Consider the following 16,629-nt stretch of genomic DNA (forward strand, 5'->3'; position numbering starts at 1 on the left):
GTCCAGCTTTTGTTCTGTGCCTTTCATCTCCCTTTAACTGCCTTTATCAGTGTGTCAAAATAACAGGAGTGACCATTCCACCTATGCATTCATATCCACATATGCACTCCACCAAAATGTTGTCAATGGATAACATTTTAAAGTCAGTGAGCACACCCACTCCTTTTCTTCCTCCTAAATAAACAAATGAATGAACAATCAAACAAAATACACATTATATACCTTTCTAGGTAGAGTTATCATATCACAAAGCCCCTCTGGTTTAAGACCAAAGACAGAAAATTCACCAGGGCATTTGTTTTCAAGAGGCCAGATTTAATACTTCCAGACAGCCCTTCTCTAAGACTATGAAAAACATTCTGAAGGGAAAGAGAAGGTAGCCTACTTACTTCTCAGTAAAGAGGTATATAAAGGTGATCATTTCTGGAGGGCTTCCTCTGATTCCTACTTCACGCACGCACGCACGCACACACACACAACACACACACACACACACACACTATTTGAACTACACATCTTGAAGTTCCTAAAAATGAAAATAAATAAAGGAATGATGGCTATTTTTGCTCTATACAACCAAGAAACGTATCTTAAACTTTAAATTGATCTTATTAACAAAATTTTCCTTTCTCTTTGTTTTTACTTTAATAAAAGCAAAGACATCTCTTTTCCTAGCTGCAAAGGCATTGAAGCACAATAAAAGGCAAGAAAAAAAAAAAGGGAATTTAACCCTCCAGAGAAGAATCCCCACACCAAGAAAAACAAAGCAAAACCAGACACCACCAACTGCTTCTGCCTGTGTACTCTGGTTTTCCATTTTTGCTTTAATAAGGCAGTTCTGATGGCAAAGGCTATATGCGCTGCAGCAGTCTCTTCTTTTTGAATGTATTATCTACTTGCTTTTTTCTTTGCATTTAAACAGAAAGGGGGGATCATCACCCATTTATTTATTCTTTTACTTCTTCTCCATGATCTTGTGATTCCCATTTACATTTGATCTTGCTCCAGTATTCTGGTGACACAGGAGATAAGGGGTCATGTTCAGAGCAGCAGAGTCGGCCTTCCAATGCAGAGGGAACCAGAGCTCCCTTTTCATGATCTTTACAAAATGAGTGTGGACAGAACTCACAGAAGGAAACGGCTGCACTGCTGCACTCATTGCACTGATGCCATGGGCACTCCCACTTTCCTAACACAGGGTGTGGGAGGAAGGAGGAGAGCACTCGGGTTAGTGCCTGTCTTGATTACCCAGGAAAACCCAAGACCCCACCCTCCACTCTGAGTGGTGATTGAATTCGATTGAATACAACTCCAAATACCAGCCAAACATACACCTAGTAGTGTTGTTTTGTATGGATGTGAGCTAAACGCCATAGGTACAATAACCCACCTATGGTAATACTCAAAAGAAACTGATCCTTGCTGCCACACAGGGTATCCCAGTTCACCTGCATAATTTTATTTGCTATTGTTGTTTGTTCTATTCAATGTCACTTACTTCATGGTTCTACTAAGGAGAGTAGAATGTACTCTGATAAACACACAGTTGCCAAAGACCCAAGCAGAGAAAGGGCCTTGCAGGTCTAGCTTACCATATGGTGGCTGAGTCAGGTTAAGGCATAGGAGGTGGTATGCTTTGGGACAGTCTTTTTTGTCACACATGACCAACTCTCCACCATCTCCACATTGAAAACAGTAATCTTCTTGCATCTGCTTTGGTTCGGTTTTGATTTTTCGTCTCTTCTGCTTTAACTTGGCACTTTTCGCCTTCTCTTCAATTGTTGCTGCACATGCCTAGTAGGAAAGAAGGACCACAGTTTCAGTGATCACAGATAGTGTAGGAAGCATTAAATAGAAAGGAAAACCCTTTATTAATTTAAATTCATCTTCTGTACAATTCCTAAAAACACCAGGAGGACTTTTCCTATAAAAATATTACAATAAAAATAAGGCTTTGTTTTCTTTGACTTTTGAAAAGGCCGTTTTGTTTAATTGTAAAGGTGGTGATAAATCCAAACAACTTTTATTAACTAATACTTAGACAACTTGTGAATTCTTTCTCTTTTCTTGTGTGTGTGTGTGTGTGTTACTGGGGATTGAACCCAGGGGCACTCTAACACTGAACTATAGCTCTATTCCTTTTTTAAATTTTATTTTGCGACAGGGTCTTGTGAAGTTGCTCAGACTGGCCTTGAACTTGTGATCCTCCTGCCTCAGCTTCCTGAGTAGCAGGGATTACAGGAGTGCACCACAACAGCAGGCTATGTGAATTTCCCCATTAAGTTCTATAGTTCACATACTACAACATTCACTATTCAGCAGTCTTAGTATATAGTTAAATTAATAAAAAAGTTTCAAGAGGATTGCTAATTTCAAACAATCAGAAATACGAATACAATTCAGAACTAAAAGATCTTACTAAAATAGGATTCACTAGAAAATCAAAGTGTCTAAACTATTGGTAAACATTCCTGATGACCCACAAAGTAGAACAGGTGTCCATTTGACAGCTTTTTCCTGAAATGGTTATAAGCAAACTTCTGCAGCCCCATTTCTATTTTCTTTTGGCTAGGGGTGCTCCCCTCCACAACTGACCTTTGGTCGCACTCCTAAAAAGCCACTGCAGTTATCTGCCCCACAGTGGCACTCCGTTCTGCCATTGCCCAGACAATCCAAGTTATAATTAAATGTTAACTCCATCCCTAAAATATAAGAAAAATAATTATGCATACTCAAATCATGAGGAAGAGAAAAGCTGTCAGATATACTTTCATACTGGAAGATGCATAATTCTGACATGAAGACTTTTTTCCCTTCCCATAATCCACCCTCATTGAAAACAGTGATGAATGAAAAGAAAAAAAAAGGGGGGAGGGAGACAGTAAAACATCTCCATCAACAATTATGACAACACTAAATATCCTAAAAAGAAGTTATATTCTTTTTTATAAAAGTGGCTGGAATAACGTAATAGGGACTAGGAATCTGCAACCTGTGATCAAGAAAAGAGCATCTAATTTAGCCTTCTTTTCTAAAAGCTAGTCACTCCTGTTTCTAAATGAACAAAGTGATCTTGGAATTGTGATGATGCTATTTCTCATACATAATGCTTTATGTTATAAATAGAAAAAAACTCAAAACAGAGGTTTACTATATACACCAAACATCCAGGGATTCAAACTAGAGCCTCCTAAGCTTCTTGCTAACTGGGCTTGACCAATCTACATAGTTCTAGAGAGTTTAAATCTGTCTTAGCTACAGAATTTCTCTTCTCACCTTTTTTTTTTTTAATTTCACAAAAAAGAATCTTAGTTTTGCTTTTAAGATCTATATAGAAAAGGAAAAATGAAAGCAACAGCTCTGGCTTTCAAGGCTTTTTATGTCTAATTTGAAACAAAATGATCTTTCAGAGTAAAAAACAATAACAAAAACAATACAACCAACTGGTTTTAACATAAACTTATTACTTCTAATACATTTTAAAAAGAAAACAACAGCTAAGCATCTGGTTACATTATACAGACAGCAATCATTTAGAGAAGTAATGCACTAGCATCATAGACACACAGAATCCTGCCACATCCTCTCTTATATAAAGGCTCTTGCTAAATTCTCTTTTCAGGATATAATTTCTTTTTTGGTAGTGGGGATTGAACCCAGGGACACTTAACCACTGAGGGCCCTATCCCCAGCCTTTTTTTAATATTTTACTTAGAGGTAGGGTCTCACTGAGTTGCTTATGGCCTCGCTAAATTGCTGAGGCTGGCTTTGATCTCATGATCTCCCTGCCTCAGGCTCCTGAGCCCCTGGGATTACAGGTATGTGCCACTGCTCCCAGACAGGATATAAACTTTTACCTTTCATTGACAGGTAACAATTTCAAATATAACGTGAACATTTCTGAATGAATATTTAGGCATCAAACCTAAAAGAGGAGATCAGGTTACTTTTTTACCTGCAGGAATATCACAAAGGGCAAAAAGTCCAACTCGAACATCTCCATTCACTGTCCACTTCTGTGTTTCACAGTTTGGATTACAACTGTGGTTCATAAAACGAGAATAATTTCCTTTTGGGCCAGCATCAATTATACGATCCTTCAGGAAGAAAAGAAAGGTATCCTTGACATGAAGCTAAATATAAGTCTATTTTAGAAATATCCAACTTAGTCAGGGGTCACAAGGCAACAGCATTTTGCTATCTGCTGGTGTTTAACAACTGATAAGTCTCAAAATGTGACACTCTGTGCAGTTTACTAAGTTCTCTAATTTATATGATGACTTTCAAGTCATAGTAATTAAGATAAACCATAATTCAGTTTCTTTTTAAGTTTACTTCTAGAAACAAGCAGACCACCAAATAATGCTACTTAGATTAGCAAACCATACAGGTAGGTATTTTCTAATTAGGAAACTTCAAGTTCAGATAACTACTCTAGTATTTTGCTGTCAGCCCTCTTTCTTGCTCAAAGCAGGAAGCAAAACTAGTGTGATGTTGATGCATTTAGTATAAAAATGTAAGAAGGAAAAATGAGAAATCTCCCCAGATGAAAATCTGGATATTTGTTTGATGAACAGACTACTGTGTGGGTCAGACTTTCCAGTAGTACCTATTTTATTTTCACTTATACTGAAGTTCAAAAATATAATAAAAAGATGAACGCTTAGGCCCCTGAAACTGAACTGAGAATCTGGAACAACATTCCCACATTTTGTCAAGCTGGCTGAAGGGACCTCGGTGGTAAGGATAGGTAGGATTCATGGAGCCAGACTCCAGCATCGTCAAAATTGGCATTTTAACTTCTGTTCATGAGAAATTTTTTGAAAGTTATGAAACTTTCAAACAATTATATATCAGGCAAAATACTTTTTAAATGCTGTATCTTTTAATTTATAGTGGGTATATATTTTTAGTAGTGCTAGGGATCAAACTCAGGGTCTCACACATATTCAGTATGCTCTAACACTGAGCTGTATCCCAAGCCCTAATCATAGTCTGATTTTTAATTTTAGAGATATCCTGGAACACAGAAAACATGGGTACTAGTCTTGGCTCTTAAATGATAACAAGATATTCATTCAACAATTACTTACCATTTCTGGACCTCAGTTTCTTGTCCTCTATAAATCAGAGGACTATTGAAAAGATTGTATTATATGTAATATGTAGGTCTTACAATTATATGTGTTATTAAACTGGCAGTTTTACTACCATTTTTCTTATGACAACACTCATTTTCCTAATCATTAAAAATATAAATATAGAAGTTTAGACTTTTTGTTAAATGAGAAATTTAATGGTGATTTATAATTTAGAATCACAGAGCTAATTCTTCCCTTCAGTGATAAAGAATCTGAGGGGCTGGGACTGTAGCTCAGTGGTAGAGCACTCTCTTAGCATGTGTGAGGTACGAGGTTCAATCCTCAGTACCACATAAAAAATAAATAAATAAAGCCATTGTGTCCATGTACAACTAAGGAAAAATATTTTTAAAAAGGAACTGAGGCCCAGGTCTTTTAGAATATCCAGGAACTAAAATGCAGATCCAGATATGTAAACCTATTTCTGGTTATCTTTTCATTCTTAGTGTTTTCTTATATGACATGTGCAAGGCTTCAAAAATGATTCATTTCGTATTCTAGAATAATCAGCACATTATAGTTTGCTGGCTATTATAAGTCATTATAATTTGCTTGGGAAAAATCAAAAGAAACTGAATTCAACCTGAAACCATGAAACAAGAACAGAAAATCCCTTTTTCTTACCCAAAAAAAAAAAGGCAATTTTACCTTTGTAACAGTTAACATATAAAAATTAGTTACACTGTTCTCGTGGGCTCGCTTGATTCGCAGTCTGCATTCTTCTTCATCAATTAATTCACCAACATATTCATTTACAAATTCGCCCTGCAGAGAAGCATGTAAATATATAACTAAAATCAGTATATCATATTATAAAATATTGCTTAACACAGCTATACTCGATAATTAACTAAAAAGAATCCTGAAATAAATGAAACCCTGGAAATAAATGGTAATTTATTTATAAATTACAACAGGGGCACTATTTTTCTTGTACAAGTGCCTCATAAAATGCCAATCTACCTGTCTTTTCTTGCTAAGAATACTATTTCTATAGTCAAGTGATACCACATGACATGTTGCTAGGATCTGGGGAAAAAATTAACCCCAGACTTTGAAGCTATATAATTACCACAGACTGGTTTGTAATTATCACTCCAGGTTTGTAACTCTGAGGGGTTGGGAGTAAGAACTGGGAAAGATCTGAATCTGAAACAAATAAGCTCTGTCTTTGTTTTTAAAACGTTTTTATTTTGAAGTAATTTTAGATACTCATAGGAAGTTAGAAAAAATAGTACAGAGATATTTGTACCTATTCTTCACTCAGCTTCCTCCATCTTGCAGATCCATATCGCAGTATAAAGCCAGAAAACTGACATTGGTACACAAACCTCAGGCTAATTCCCTTGAGATACAGCCAAGTTATATGTATTAACAGTTTGTTGTGCTGGGGATATAGCTCAGTTGGTAGAATACTTGCTTGGCATGCACAATGCCCTGGGTCCAATCCCTAGCACCCCCCCAAAATAAGCTTGTTTTTTAATTGCTGACTAGTGTTCCTCAGAATGGATATACTAGTCAGTCTAACCATTCACTCACTGAAGAACATCTGAATTGTTTCCAAATTTTGGCTATTACAAATAAGGCTGCTATGAATATTCTGGAAAAGTTTTCATGTAGATAAAGATTTTCATTTTTCTGGGACAAATGGTCAGGAGTGTGATTTGCTGTATCACACGGTAAGTGTATGTTTGTTTGTTTATCTGTTTATTTGGACTGTACCCAGGGGTGCTTTACCAATGAGCCACATCCCCAGACCTTTTTATTTTTTGAGACAGGGTCTCACTAAGTTGCTAAGGCTAAGCCTTGCTAAGTTGCCAAGGCTGGCCTCAAACTTGTGATTCTCTAGCCTCAGCATTTAGTCACCTGGCTAGGATGGGCGAGACCCAGGTTCGATCCTCAGCAACACATAAAAATAAAGGCATTGTGTTGTGTTCATCTACACCTAAAAAATAAATATTTAAAAAAATTGTAGGAAAGGCTGGGAGCAGTGGTGCATGCCTGTAATCCCAGTTACTTGGGAGGCTGAGGCAGGAAAATCGCAGGTTTAAAGCCATCCTGGGGGTGGGGGCAAGGGGCTGCTGGAATATAGCTCAGTGGTAGAGTACCCCTAGGATCAATCCCAGAACTGCAAAACAAAACACTGCAGCAAAAAATGATAGGCTGTAATTCACGATCTAATATTTTTTCTGTAAGTATGAAAAATAGGCTGGAAATGAAGCTCAGTAGTTGCTTATACTTATTAGCATGTGTAAGACCCTGGGTTCAATTCTTAGCATCCCTAAAAATTTTTCCAGAAAAGAAATCACTATATAACAGGAAGTTTTTTGTTTGATTCTGGCACACATTTTCAGTAGTCTGTTATGTATGAAAAGGGGAAGGACTGTGTACATTCAATTTCATATTTGTTTTTATTTTTTAGTTGTCGATAGACCTTTATTTTATTTATTTATATGCGGTGCTGAGAATTGAACCTAATGCCTCACATATGCCAGGCAAGTGTGCTACTGCTGAGCCCCAACCGCAGCCCCTTATATTTGTTTTTTTATTGTGAATGTAACAAAAATCATTTCCATGTTGCTTTAACATCATTATGATTATGCTTTTCCAAGAATGAATATTTATAGCTATTTTGTAAAAGGCCAATTGTCTTACATTAGTAATACTTCAAATGCTAAAGGGAAGATCAGTCCAGATTGTATTTTCTTTTCCCTTGATTATATTATTAACTTAATAAGTTATTTTAGAATAAATACAACTACTATTAAAAGGTTGTAACAACATTAAACTTGATGGATTTCAAGACAGCCCTATAAACTTCTCCAGAATCATAGAAAACATTTGTATGTGTGATATGCATAGCATTAAAATAATATAACTTTGGTACCAGGGATTAAACTGAGAGGTGCCTAACCACTGAGTCCCCAGCCCTTTTTATTTTGTATTTTGAGACAGGCTCTAAGTTGCTTAGAGCCTTGCTAAGTTGCAAAGACTGGCTTTTAACTTGTAATCCTCTTTCTTCAGCCTCCCAAACTACTTGGATTACAGGCATGCATCAGCAGGCCCAGCTCATTATATAACAATTTTAAATGTACTTGACCTTTTTGTTTTTGGTACTGGGTACCAAACATGGTTTAACACTAAACTACATCCCCAATCCTTCTTAATTGAGACAGGGTCTCACTAAATTGCCAAGCCTGGCCTCAAACTTGCAATCCTCCTGTCTAAGCCTCCCAAGCAGTTGGGATTTCAAGTGTGTGCCACTGTGCCTGGCCAAAGTTCTCCTTTTGAAACCTATTTTGGTCACAGTGACATAAAACTGACTAGTTTAAATATGAGGTATTCCCCAAAAGCTCCTATTAATGCAGAAATGTTGGGAGGTGAAAATATTGGATTATGAGAGCTGTAAACGAATTAATCCATCCTAATTAAAATGGAGTAATTGGGTAATAACTTTAGTCAGGGGATATGTTTGGAGGAGGTATATCCTGGAAGAATGCATCTTTCCTATGGGCCCTTCCCTGTTCCCTCTCTCTGCTTCCTGACCCCACATTGAGCTGAGCAGCTTACTTCTACTGGGCCCTTCTGCCATGATGAACTGTCTCACTTTGGGCCCAGTGTAATGGAGCTGACCATCTATGGACTGAGACCTCTGAAACCATGAACCCCAAATAAACTTTCCTTCCTCTAAGTTGTTTTTGTCAGATATTTTGGTCACAGTGACAAAAACTGGACTTAACAAACCCAGGTTTGATAGACTGACTCTCAAAGTGGTCCCTCTAGTCTAGCCAGGAGCAGTGACACATGTCTGTAGTCCCAGCAGCTTGGGAGGCTGAGACAGAAGGACTGCAATTTCAAGGCCAGCCTTAGCAACTTAGCAAGGCCCTAAGCAACTTAATGAGACCCTGTCTTAAAATAAAATAAAAAGGACTGGGAATGTAGCTTAGTGGTAAAGTACCCCTGGGTTCAATCCCCAGTACCAAACAAAACAAATAAACCCCTCAAAACAAACAATCCAAAACCAAATCCCTGCCTTCTGGTGTTCATGCCCTTGCACAAACCTCTCCCCTTGAAAGTGAGCATGACCTGTGATTTGCTTCTAACTAATACAATATGGTAATAATGACGGTGTATATGTGTTGTGTAAGTTTACTACTTAAGACCTTAGTGTCTATCTTGTTGGGAGTCTCCCCTCATTCACTGTAAAGAAAGCAAGTGACTATGTTGGGAACCCCAGGTGGAAATGTGGGCAAGAGCAACTCCTGGCCAACAGCAAGAAACCATCCCCCCCAAACAAAGAAACACCAATCTGAAGCTCTCAAGACTTACAGCTACAAAAAACAGAGTTTTGCCAATAGCCACATGAACTAAGTAAGGTGGATCCTTACTTAGCTGAGACACAAGCTGAGAACATAACCCTGGGAGACTGGTGGGCACCTTGGTGTAACTCTGTCAGATTCTAAGTAGAGACCCAGGCTAAGCATTGCCTAAAATCCTGAGCTTCATAAACTGTGAGTTGCTAACTTGGTGGTAATATTGTTATATAGCTGTAATAACTAATGCACCAAGTCAGATGGAGGCACTCCCTACTAAAATCCGTAAGTTTCTCATCCCATCGTCTACAAGGCCCCATAAGATTTAACCCCTGGCTACCCATCTCACCTCATCTTTTAACTACCACTCCACTCCTTGTCACTCTTCTCCAGGCTTACTAGTTTGCCTTTTCCCTTCAGTACTGGGGACTGAACCCAGGGATGCTTTACCACTGAGCTACATGCTCAGCCCTTTTTATTTTGTATTTTGAAACAAGGTCTCATTAAGTTGTCAAGGTTTGCCTTGAACTACTTGAACTCCTCCTGTCTCAGCCTCCTGAGTCACTGGGATTACAAGCATGTACCACCACACCTGGCTTATGATAAGGCCTTTGAACTTGCTTTTCCTTTGGTCTGAAATGCTGTTATGATAGATCTACATGGTTTTCTACTTTACACCTTCAGGTTAAATGTCACCTCCTCAGGCTTCCTAATCAATTGAAAATAGTAATCCCTGTCATTAGCCATCACCCCTGCCTTTTTTTTGGGGGGTGAGGGGAGGTACCGAGGATTGAACCCTGAACCATATCCCCAGCTCTTTTTAAAAATTTTTTATCTTGAGTCAGAGTCTCACTAAGTTGCTTAGGACCTCACTAAGTTGCTGAGGCTGGCTTGAAATTCTCTTACCTCAGCCTCCCAAGTCGCTGGGATTTATAGGCATGTACCACTGCATCTAGCAGCCATTCCCTCTTTTTTTTTTTTTTTAATTTTTTAAATATTTATTTTTCAGTTTTCGATGGACACAACATCTTTATTTTTATTTTTTTATTTTTATGTGGTGCTGATGATCGAACCCAGTGCCCCGCGCATGCCAGGTGAGCATGTTACCGCTTGAGCCACAGCCCCAGCCCAGTCATTCCCTCTTATAACTTTATTTTCCTTTGCAGCATTTAGTGGTCCTTACATTATATATCTGTTTACACTACTGAAGTATTCCTAAGCAACACAGTTTTGGTCTGTTCCACCCCAACCACTACCTCTATCACATCCTACCTTCTTAATGCTCCTTTTGGTCCTGAGGCCCCAGCCTCTTCGCTCTGTTTTGATGATCTCTGCATCTGGATATAGCCTCTTTGTAAAGCACTGGTTCTGACAACGATCTCCAGCTGGGCAGACCTGTGGGTGACACTCATACTGTAACATTCTGTTCAGACACTCTGATTCCAGGCCACAAGGGTTTTCATCAGCAGGCTTGCAGTTACAGCGGGGAATCTCTGACAGGTCAGCAACCTGTATCTGTACCTTTCCTATTACTTTGTTAGCCTAGAAAACAAAATCACAAAAGAGAGGGAGGCCAAGGTAAGCAATCTACTAGCAATTTGAACAGAAACATCCCCCCAGCACTGTCCTGCCAAAAGCCCATGCTATACAGGCCTCTGCTAATATCTTGTGATGACTCTAAGCAAAGCTCTTTACCTTAATTTCTCTGTGAATAAGCTAAGAATAATAACTCTCCTTGGTCAACAAAAATATCCAAACCTGAAAAATGAATTGTTTGTTTGTTTATCCTGTGTATTTCTCCTTCCACTGGTTGATAAGCATGCTTATCTGTGGGCTCTTTGAAAAAAGAGGCTAAACACCTATATTCTCATTTGGTTGCAGGATAACCTGGTAGAAGAAGAATGAGATTTCACATGAACTATGTTCCTCCTAGATTTGAGAGGGCTTATCGAAGTTCTAATCCTCCCAGCACTACAGCTAGGGCTCCCATCTGATGCCTTCAACAAAAGCTCTAAGTTGGTTTTACAGAAGACAGGCTGATAATTAGCAAAAGTTTTCACAAGTTAAAAAGGGCCTTTAACTACTGAGAGAATAATGGATTTCACTTCTCTATCAAATACCAGTGTTTTCATGGGTAAGACTCACTTTGATGTGTTTGTAAGGAGGAGGTTTTCTTGAGTTTTTTTCAATCTCTAGTGCTTCTTTACTTTCTCTTTGTGCTTTCAATTCCTGGAAACGTTTTGCAGCTTCTTCCAGTGCTGACAATAAGACCAAACAAATTACATAATTACTGAAATACAAACACACATGGTCAGGGTAGTAGTTTTATACTATCTTCCCAATGCTCTGCGTTTGCGTTTGGCCTGAGATTTTCTTTCTAAAATCACATTCTGGAAATTACCATTCACCACCAGCATAGGGTTATAATGCAATAGAATATAACTCACTAAACATTACAGCTGTGTGCCCGCTGCTGCCTCAGAGGCACTCTACCTCAATGATAGAGACCTCCAAGTGACCCTAATCGTAGGTGTTTACTTTGTACTAGATTTAAATTCATTTCACTCTTACCCAGAAAGCCAAATTTCCTGGCAACTTTTTGTAAAAGCAGTTGTAAAGCTCTTCATAGGAAGCTTTTACTACTCTTGTGGCAAAGGAGTTTCCCTTCATTATGAAGACTATTTGCAGTATAATCTTTGTTTACAGAAAGATTGCTGGGGGCTGAGTTGTGGCTCAGTGGCAAAGCACTCGCCTAACATGTGTGAGGCACTGAGTTCAATCCTCAATATCACATAAAAATAAATATATTGTGTCCAAGTACAAATACACACACACACACACCCACACACCCACACGAACAAACGATTGCTGAAGAAATTCTTTTCACATATACAGCAAAGTCTACTATTCTTAAATTCATTTCAGACCGGGTTCTAATATGACTGGAAGTTAGTGGATGCAGGATCATTAAGCCTAGTGAAAATTCTCTAATACTAGATGTGCTGTGTGCAAGTGAGGAGATGTGGAGAAATCTACACTGGAGTCCTGGTTCTGAGTCACTGTAAACATCATACAACTCACCTTTCTTGAAGGTCTTGTTAATACTAGTCTGTCCCTCAGCAAAGCTTTTGTCTCCTTCAACATAAGGGAACACTCTGCCCTGGTGTACCCAATAGTAGTCATGAGAACCAAAGAAGAACACAGGAAAGTCCCCCAGGTCATGTTTAAGGCCCTGGATGTTCAGTGGCACAGATCTGGGATTGCAGATCTCTGCTGGCCACCATCTGAAAACAAAAGCAATTTTAGACAAAGAAAATGAAACCTTCTTTACAAGGTTGACAAGAATAAAAAGGGTTTTGTACTTTGCAATTTTCATTCAGATTTTAAGACCACAAAAATCTTTATTTTTAATCCATCCAAACTGTGCATCATGTGAAAACATTAATTAATTAAATAGTGAACATATACTATACAAAGTTGGCCCTAAACTCTTGTCTAGTTTGTCTTTAAAAATCAATATTTGACATTTACAAAATATAGCTCATGAAAATATTAAAAAGTTTAATAATAAAATCAGAATGGTCCAATACTACTCCAATCCCAATTTGATCCACAAAAGTCATGTTTCTCCTACACTTGACATACTTAATGCTTTTCAAGATATCAAAGATTATTTATTTCTAGTAGTCTGGGAATTATTTTTAGAATAAAGTACTTCCATAATAAAGCATGGCTACCCCCATGAAAATCAACATTTTCTGAATCTCAAATCATTCAGGGCAAACAGTTCTTAATCAAATACAATAGGTTTTATCTCCATTGGTATTTCAGAATCTAATTCATCTTTGATCCAACAAACATGGGATTGGAGCAGAGTGAAAATATAACTTTCACATTCTGATCACTGAATACTACAGTAATTGCTAAATGAAACCATCTGCAAGGAGCATTGAACAGTTTTTAGCAACTGGACAAACCAGGAACTGAAGGGTGAAGCTAAAGATCAGAAAATGGGGCCAATATATATATATATATATATATATATATACACACACACACATACACACACATATAATTATAAAAATAGCATGTGTGTCTTTAAAAAACTAAAGCATTTCAAAACATGTTATAGATCAGAAATATGTACAAGTATTACATACAATTATTAATTTTTTTAAAATTAAAATGATGCAAAAGTGTATAAGAGAAAAGTAAAAATGTCTCCTTTTGTAATCTTATGCCTGAACCTATTAACATTAGATGCTACTTCTTTCTAAGTATTAAAAACACATGTATCCAGAGCTACACTTTTCAAAAATTATATAAATAAGGCCAGGCACGATGGCAAGTAACTAGTCCCAGCTACTTGGTAGGCTGAGACAGGACGACTGCTTGAGCCCAGGAGTCTGAGGACAGTCTGGGCAACATATGGAGACCCTGCCCTGAGAAAGGAAAAAAAAAAATGCATAAAATGCAGAATACTTAATATGCATTTTAAACAATTATATATCACAGATATGTTCCCATGTTCTTATATACACCTGCATTATCCTTTATTGCCTTCATGTTATCCTACAATATGGATATACTTTATTTGACAAATCCCTTATTAATAACTAAGCATTTAGGTTATTTCAAAATTTTACAATTAGAAATAACTACAGTGAACATGTCATTAAATAAATGTTTTGCCTGCTTTCATTTTTTTCTTTAGATAAATTCCTTGAGGTGGAAATGCTACACTTATAATTTTCTTAAGTATATATATTTTTAGATGTAGATGCCACAACCTCGGCCCAGTTACTGTTTTGATATATGATACCAGACTGTCCTCCAAGAGGCAATTATTTCCCCATGCCTTCAATGGCCACAAAATTAGTAATCTTTTAAATCTTTGTCAATCTTTTAATTGAAAAAAAAAAAGTTTTATTGTGTATTTATTTTTGGTAAATCTGAGCATTTTTCCTGGGATTATTTTCTACTTGCTATTCTTCTGCAAACTGGTTTGTTTTCTTATTTGCCTCTTTTTCCATAGAGACATTCATTTTTTCCTATAGAATATGGACCAAAAAATATTTTCCCTTGATTTGCCTTTTAAAACTTTATGACATCTTTTGTTATATGGTATAAACTTATTTAAATATTCAAACTATTAAAAATATTTTTTAGGTCTTAGAAGTTTCTTGTCATATTTTTGGGGGGAAAAAGAGGGGAGGGGCCTTTATGACTTTAATGTCCCTGATCCTAAATAAAAATGAAAATTTGAAATAAGTAAACAAGCAGCATATTTAAACAAAACAATATAGCTCTTACTAAAACAAAATTACAATATGGCTGAAATTCTATAGAAATATATGTAGCTTAGGATTCTAATTGAAAAGCACAACTCTTTTGTGTTAACCTGACTAGTTTCTATTTTCTTTGAAAAATAATTAATATATGCCTCAAAGTGCAGAATTTAAAAAAAATGTATGCATATATATTTAATGAAGGCTGCTTAAAGCCTTAAAGGAAAAGTTTTATTAAAATAATGACAATCACATATACTTCTTATTTCATTCACTTAAGAAGTAAAGATTCTGGGCTGGGGATATAGCTCAGTTGGTAGAACGTTTGCCTTGCATGCACAAGGCCCAGAGTTCAATCCCCAGCGCCACAACAAACAAACAAACAAATAAAAAAACTACTAAAGGTCCTTATTGAAATAAATCTCTTTTTAAATTATAAAAAGCTCTCTAGACACAGGTTAGGGCTTCTAGCCAGAAAAAAATGGGCCAGATTCAGGGACAAAGAGAGCTATTTCGTTCAGCATATAAATTCTTGATCTTATTAGAGGCCAGAAATCAATATAAATCTAATTAAAACACAAAGAAAACATCAATATATATGATGTTTTCTTTGTGTTTTAATTAGATTTATGTTGATATAAGACCTTTTATCCAAAATCTAGTAGTATATAGTTCATTAGTATAAAATAATTTTCAGAATCTAAAAGCAAGTCAACCAACAAATCTTAAAAACAACGAAAACAAACAAAAAAACCCTAAAGAACTCCAATAACAACATAACCTTTCCAACCCTCCAAAAATTCAGATTGAAAACCTGTTTCCCTTTTTGGTTTTTGGAGAGGTAGGCCTATGCTCTCTGCCCATCTCCTAGCTACTCTGCATCCAAATAATGAACCTGGTCTGAACACTAATGGAAAACTTCCTCTTTGCCCTTGGAAAACTTGCCTGTAATTTCCCAATTTGACCCAAACAATCTGCTTGTAATGTAGTTTCTTGCCAGCTTTACAGTCATCGCAATTCCAGCAGCCTTCTGGCATTTCTATGCTCAGGCATTCTGGGTGGAAGGAAGCTGGGCACGATTCACAGCAGAGCAATCTTCCACCTTGAAACAAATAAACAGTCTTAATAACTGAGAAAAGAGGAAACAGAAAAAGAAAGGAGAAAGTTATCTTTTAAGTGCATTAAATTTGATTTAAATTGGGAAATAACAAAGGGATTGAGTCATATCTATAGCAATGGATTAAAATAGGAAACCATGAAAATATTTACTTTTTTTTTAGGGTTTCAGTGACTAGAAGCTTAGAGTTTCATTAATATAATAATATCTTGACTTTGCTAAAATGTGAGCTATTGAGTTTAGCAAGCTAAGACCCTTTTATATATGATGAGAGAGATGCATAAAATGTTTAGACTGAATAGATTTGGGAACAAGTTTTTCAAATAAATGAGTAGCCATTTTCTTTTGTTTTTCTTCAGAGCTAGGCAAGAAAGCAATAGTCATCTTTCTATTTTAATCCAGTGCCACACTTAACTAAATCCCTTTACAATAAAATTAACAAGAATGAAAATAGCCAAGTGGTTGATCAGTACTTTTGCTTTCTGTAAAAGAATACAAAATAGCAAAGGAATATGGATTCTCAAATTGGTCATCAGTATCATTACCTTAGCAGTAAAGATAAAGAAAATCATACGGGCAGCATAGCAGTGGTTTGCAACTTTTCATCACCAAGGATTCCCTTCCCTTTCTCATAAACCCATGTTTTCAAATACTGTATCAACCAAAAAAACCTGCATTTCAAAATTAACAATTTCTATGATTTTCATCAAGCAAAGAGATATATAAATGCTAACAAAAGATTTTGATCCCAATAAGGAATATTATTACAT

At 36.7% G+C, this 16,629-nt stretch overlaps 2 protein-coding genes across 11 annotated transcripts in view; one reads left to right on the forward strand and one right to left on the reverse strand.

Annotated features, from left to right (window-relative positions):
• Ddhd2 (DDHD domain containing 2) overlaps window positions 1-15,175 on the forward strand; it is a 53,136-nt gene extending 37,961 nt beyond the window's left edge. For all 4 annotated transcript variants that reach the window (XM_078031219.1, XM_078031218.1, XM_078031221.1 and 1 more), the window contains one exon: window positions 1-15,175. This exon is cut by the window's left edge and continues 13,919 nt beyond it. The gene's annotated coding sequence lies outside the window, so the exon portion shown is untranslated.
• Window positions 1-16,629, reverse strand: part of Nsd3 (nuclear receptor binding SET domain protein 3) — a 108,066-nt gene that overhangs the window by 4,926 nt on the left and 86,511 nt on the right. For 3 of the 7 annotated variants that reach the window (XM_040268757.2, XM_078031216.1, XM_078031217.1), the window contains exons 16-24: window positions 15,688-15,871; window positions 12,536-12,738; window positions 11,600-11,712; window positions 10,727-10,996; window positions 5,790-5,906; window positions 3,956-4,097; window positions 2,596-2,702; window positions 1,593-1,794; window positions 1-1,189 (exon numbers count right to left, since the gene is read on the reverse strand). The exon at window positions 1-1,189 is cut by the window's left edge and continues 4,926 nt beyond it. In XM_040268757.2, coding sequence (XP_040124691.1) covers window positions 948-1,189; window positions 1,593-1,794; window positions 2,596-2,702; window positions 3,956-4,097; window positions 5,790-5,906; window positions 10,727-10,996; window positions 11,600-11,712; window positions 12,536-12,738; window positions 15,688-15,871 — 1,580 coding nt within the window. In that variant the 3' untranslated portion in view covers window positions 1-947. The remainder of the gene's footprint in view (window positions 1,190-1,592; window positions 1,795-2,595; window positions 2,703-3,955; window positions 4,098-5,789; window positions 5,907-10,726; window positions 10,997-11,599; window positions 11,713-12,535; window positions 12,739-15,687; window positions 15,872-16,629) is intronic. The other 4 variants (XM_040268767.2, XM_021735295.3, XM_021735297.3 and 1 more) reach the window with 3 other exon arrangements.

This window comes from Ictidomys tridecemlineatus, chromosome 14 (genome assembly GCF_052094955.1).
Source record: "Ictidomys tridecemlineatus isolate mIctTri1 chromosome 14, mIctTri1.hap1, whole genome shotgun sequence".
Taxonomy (NCBI): Eukaryota; Metazoa; Chordata; class Mammalia; order Rodentia; family Sciuridae; genus Ictidomys; species Ictidomys tridecemlineatus.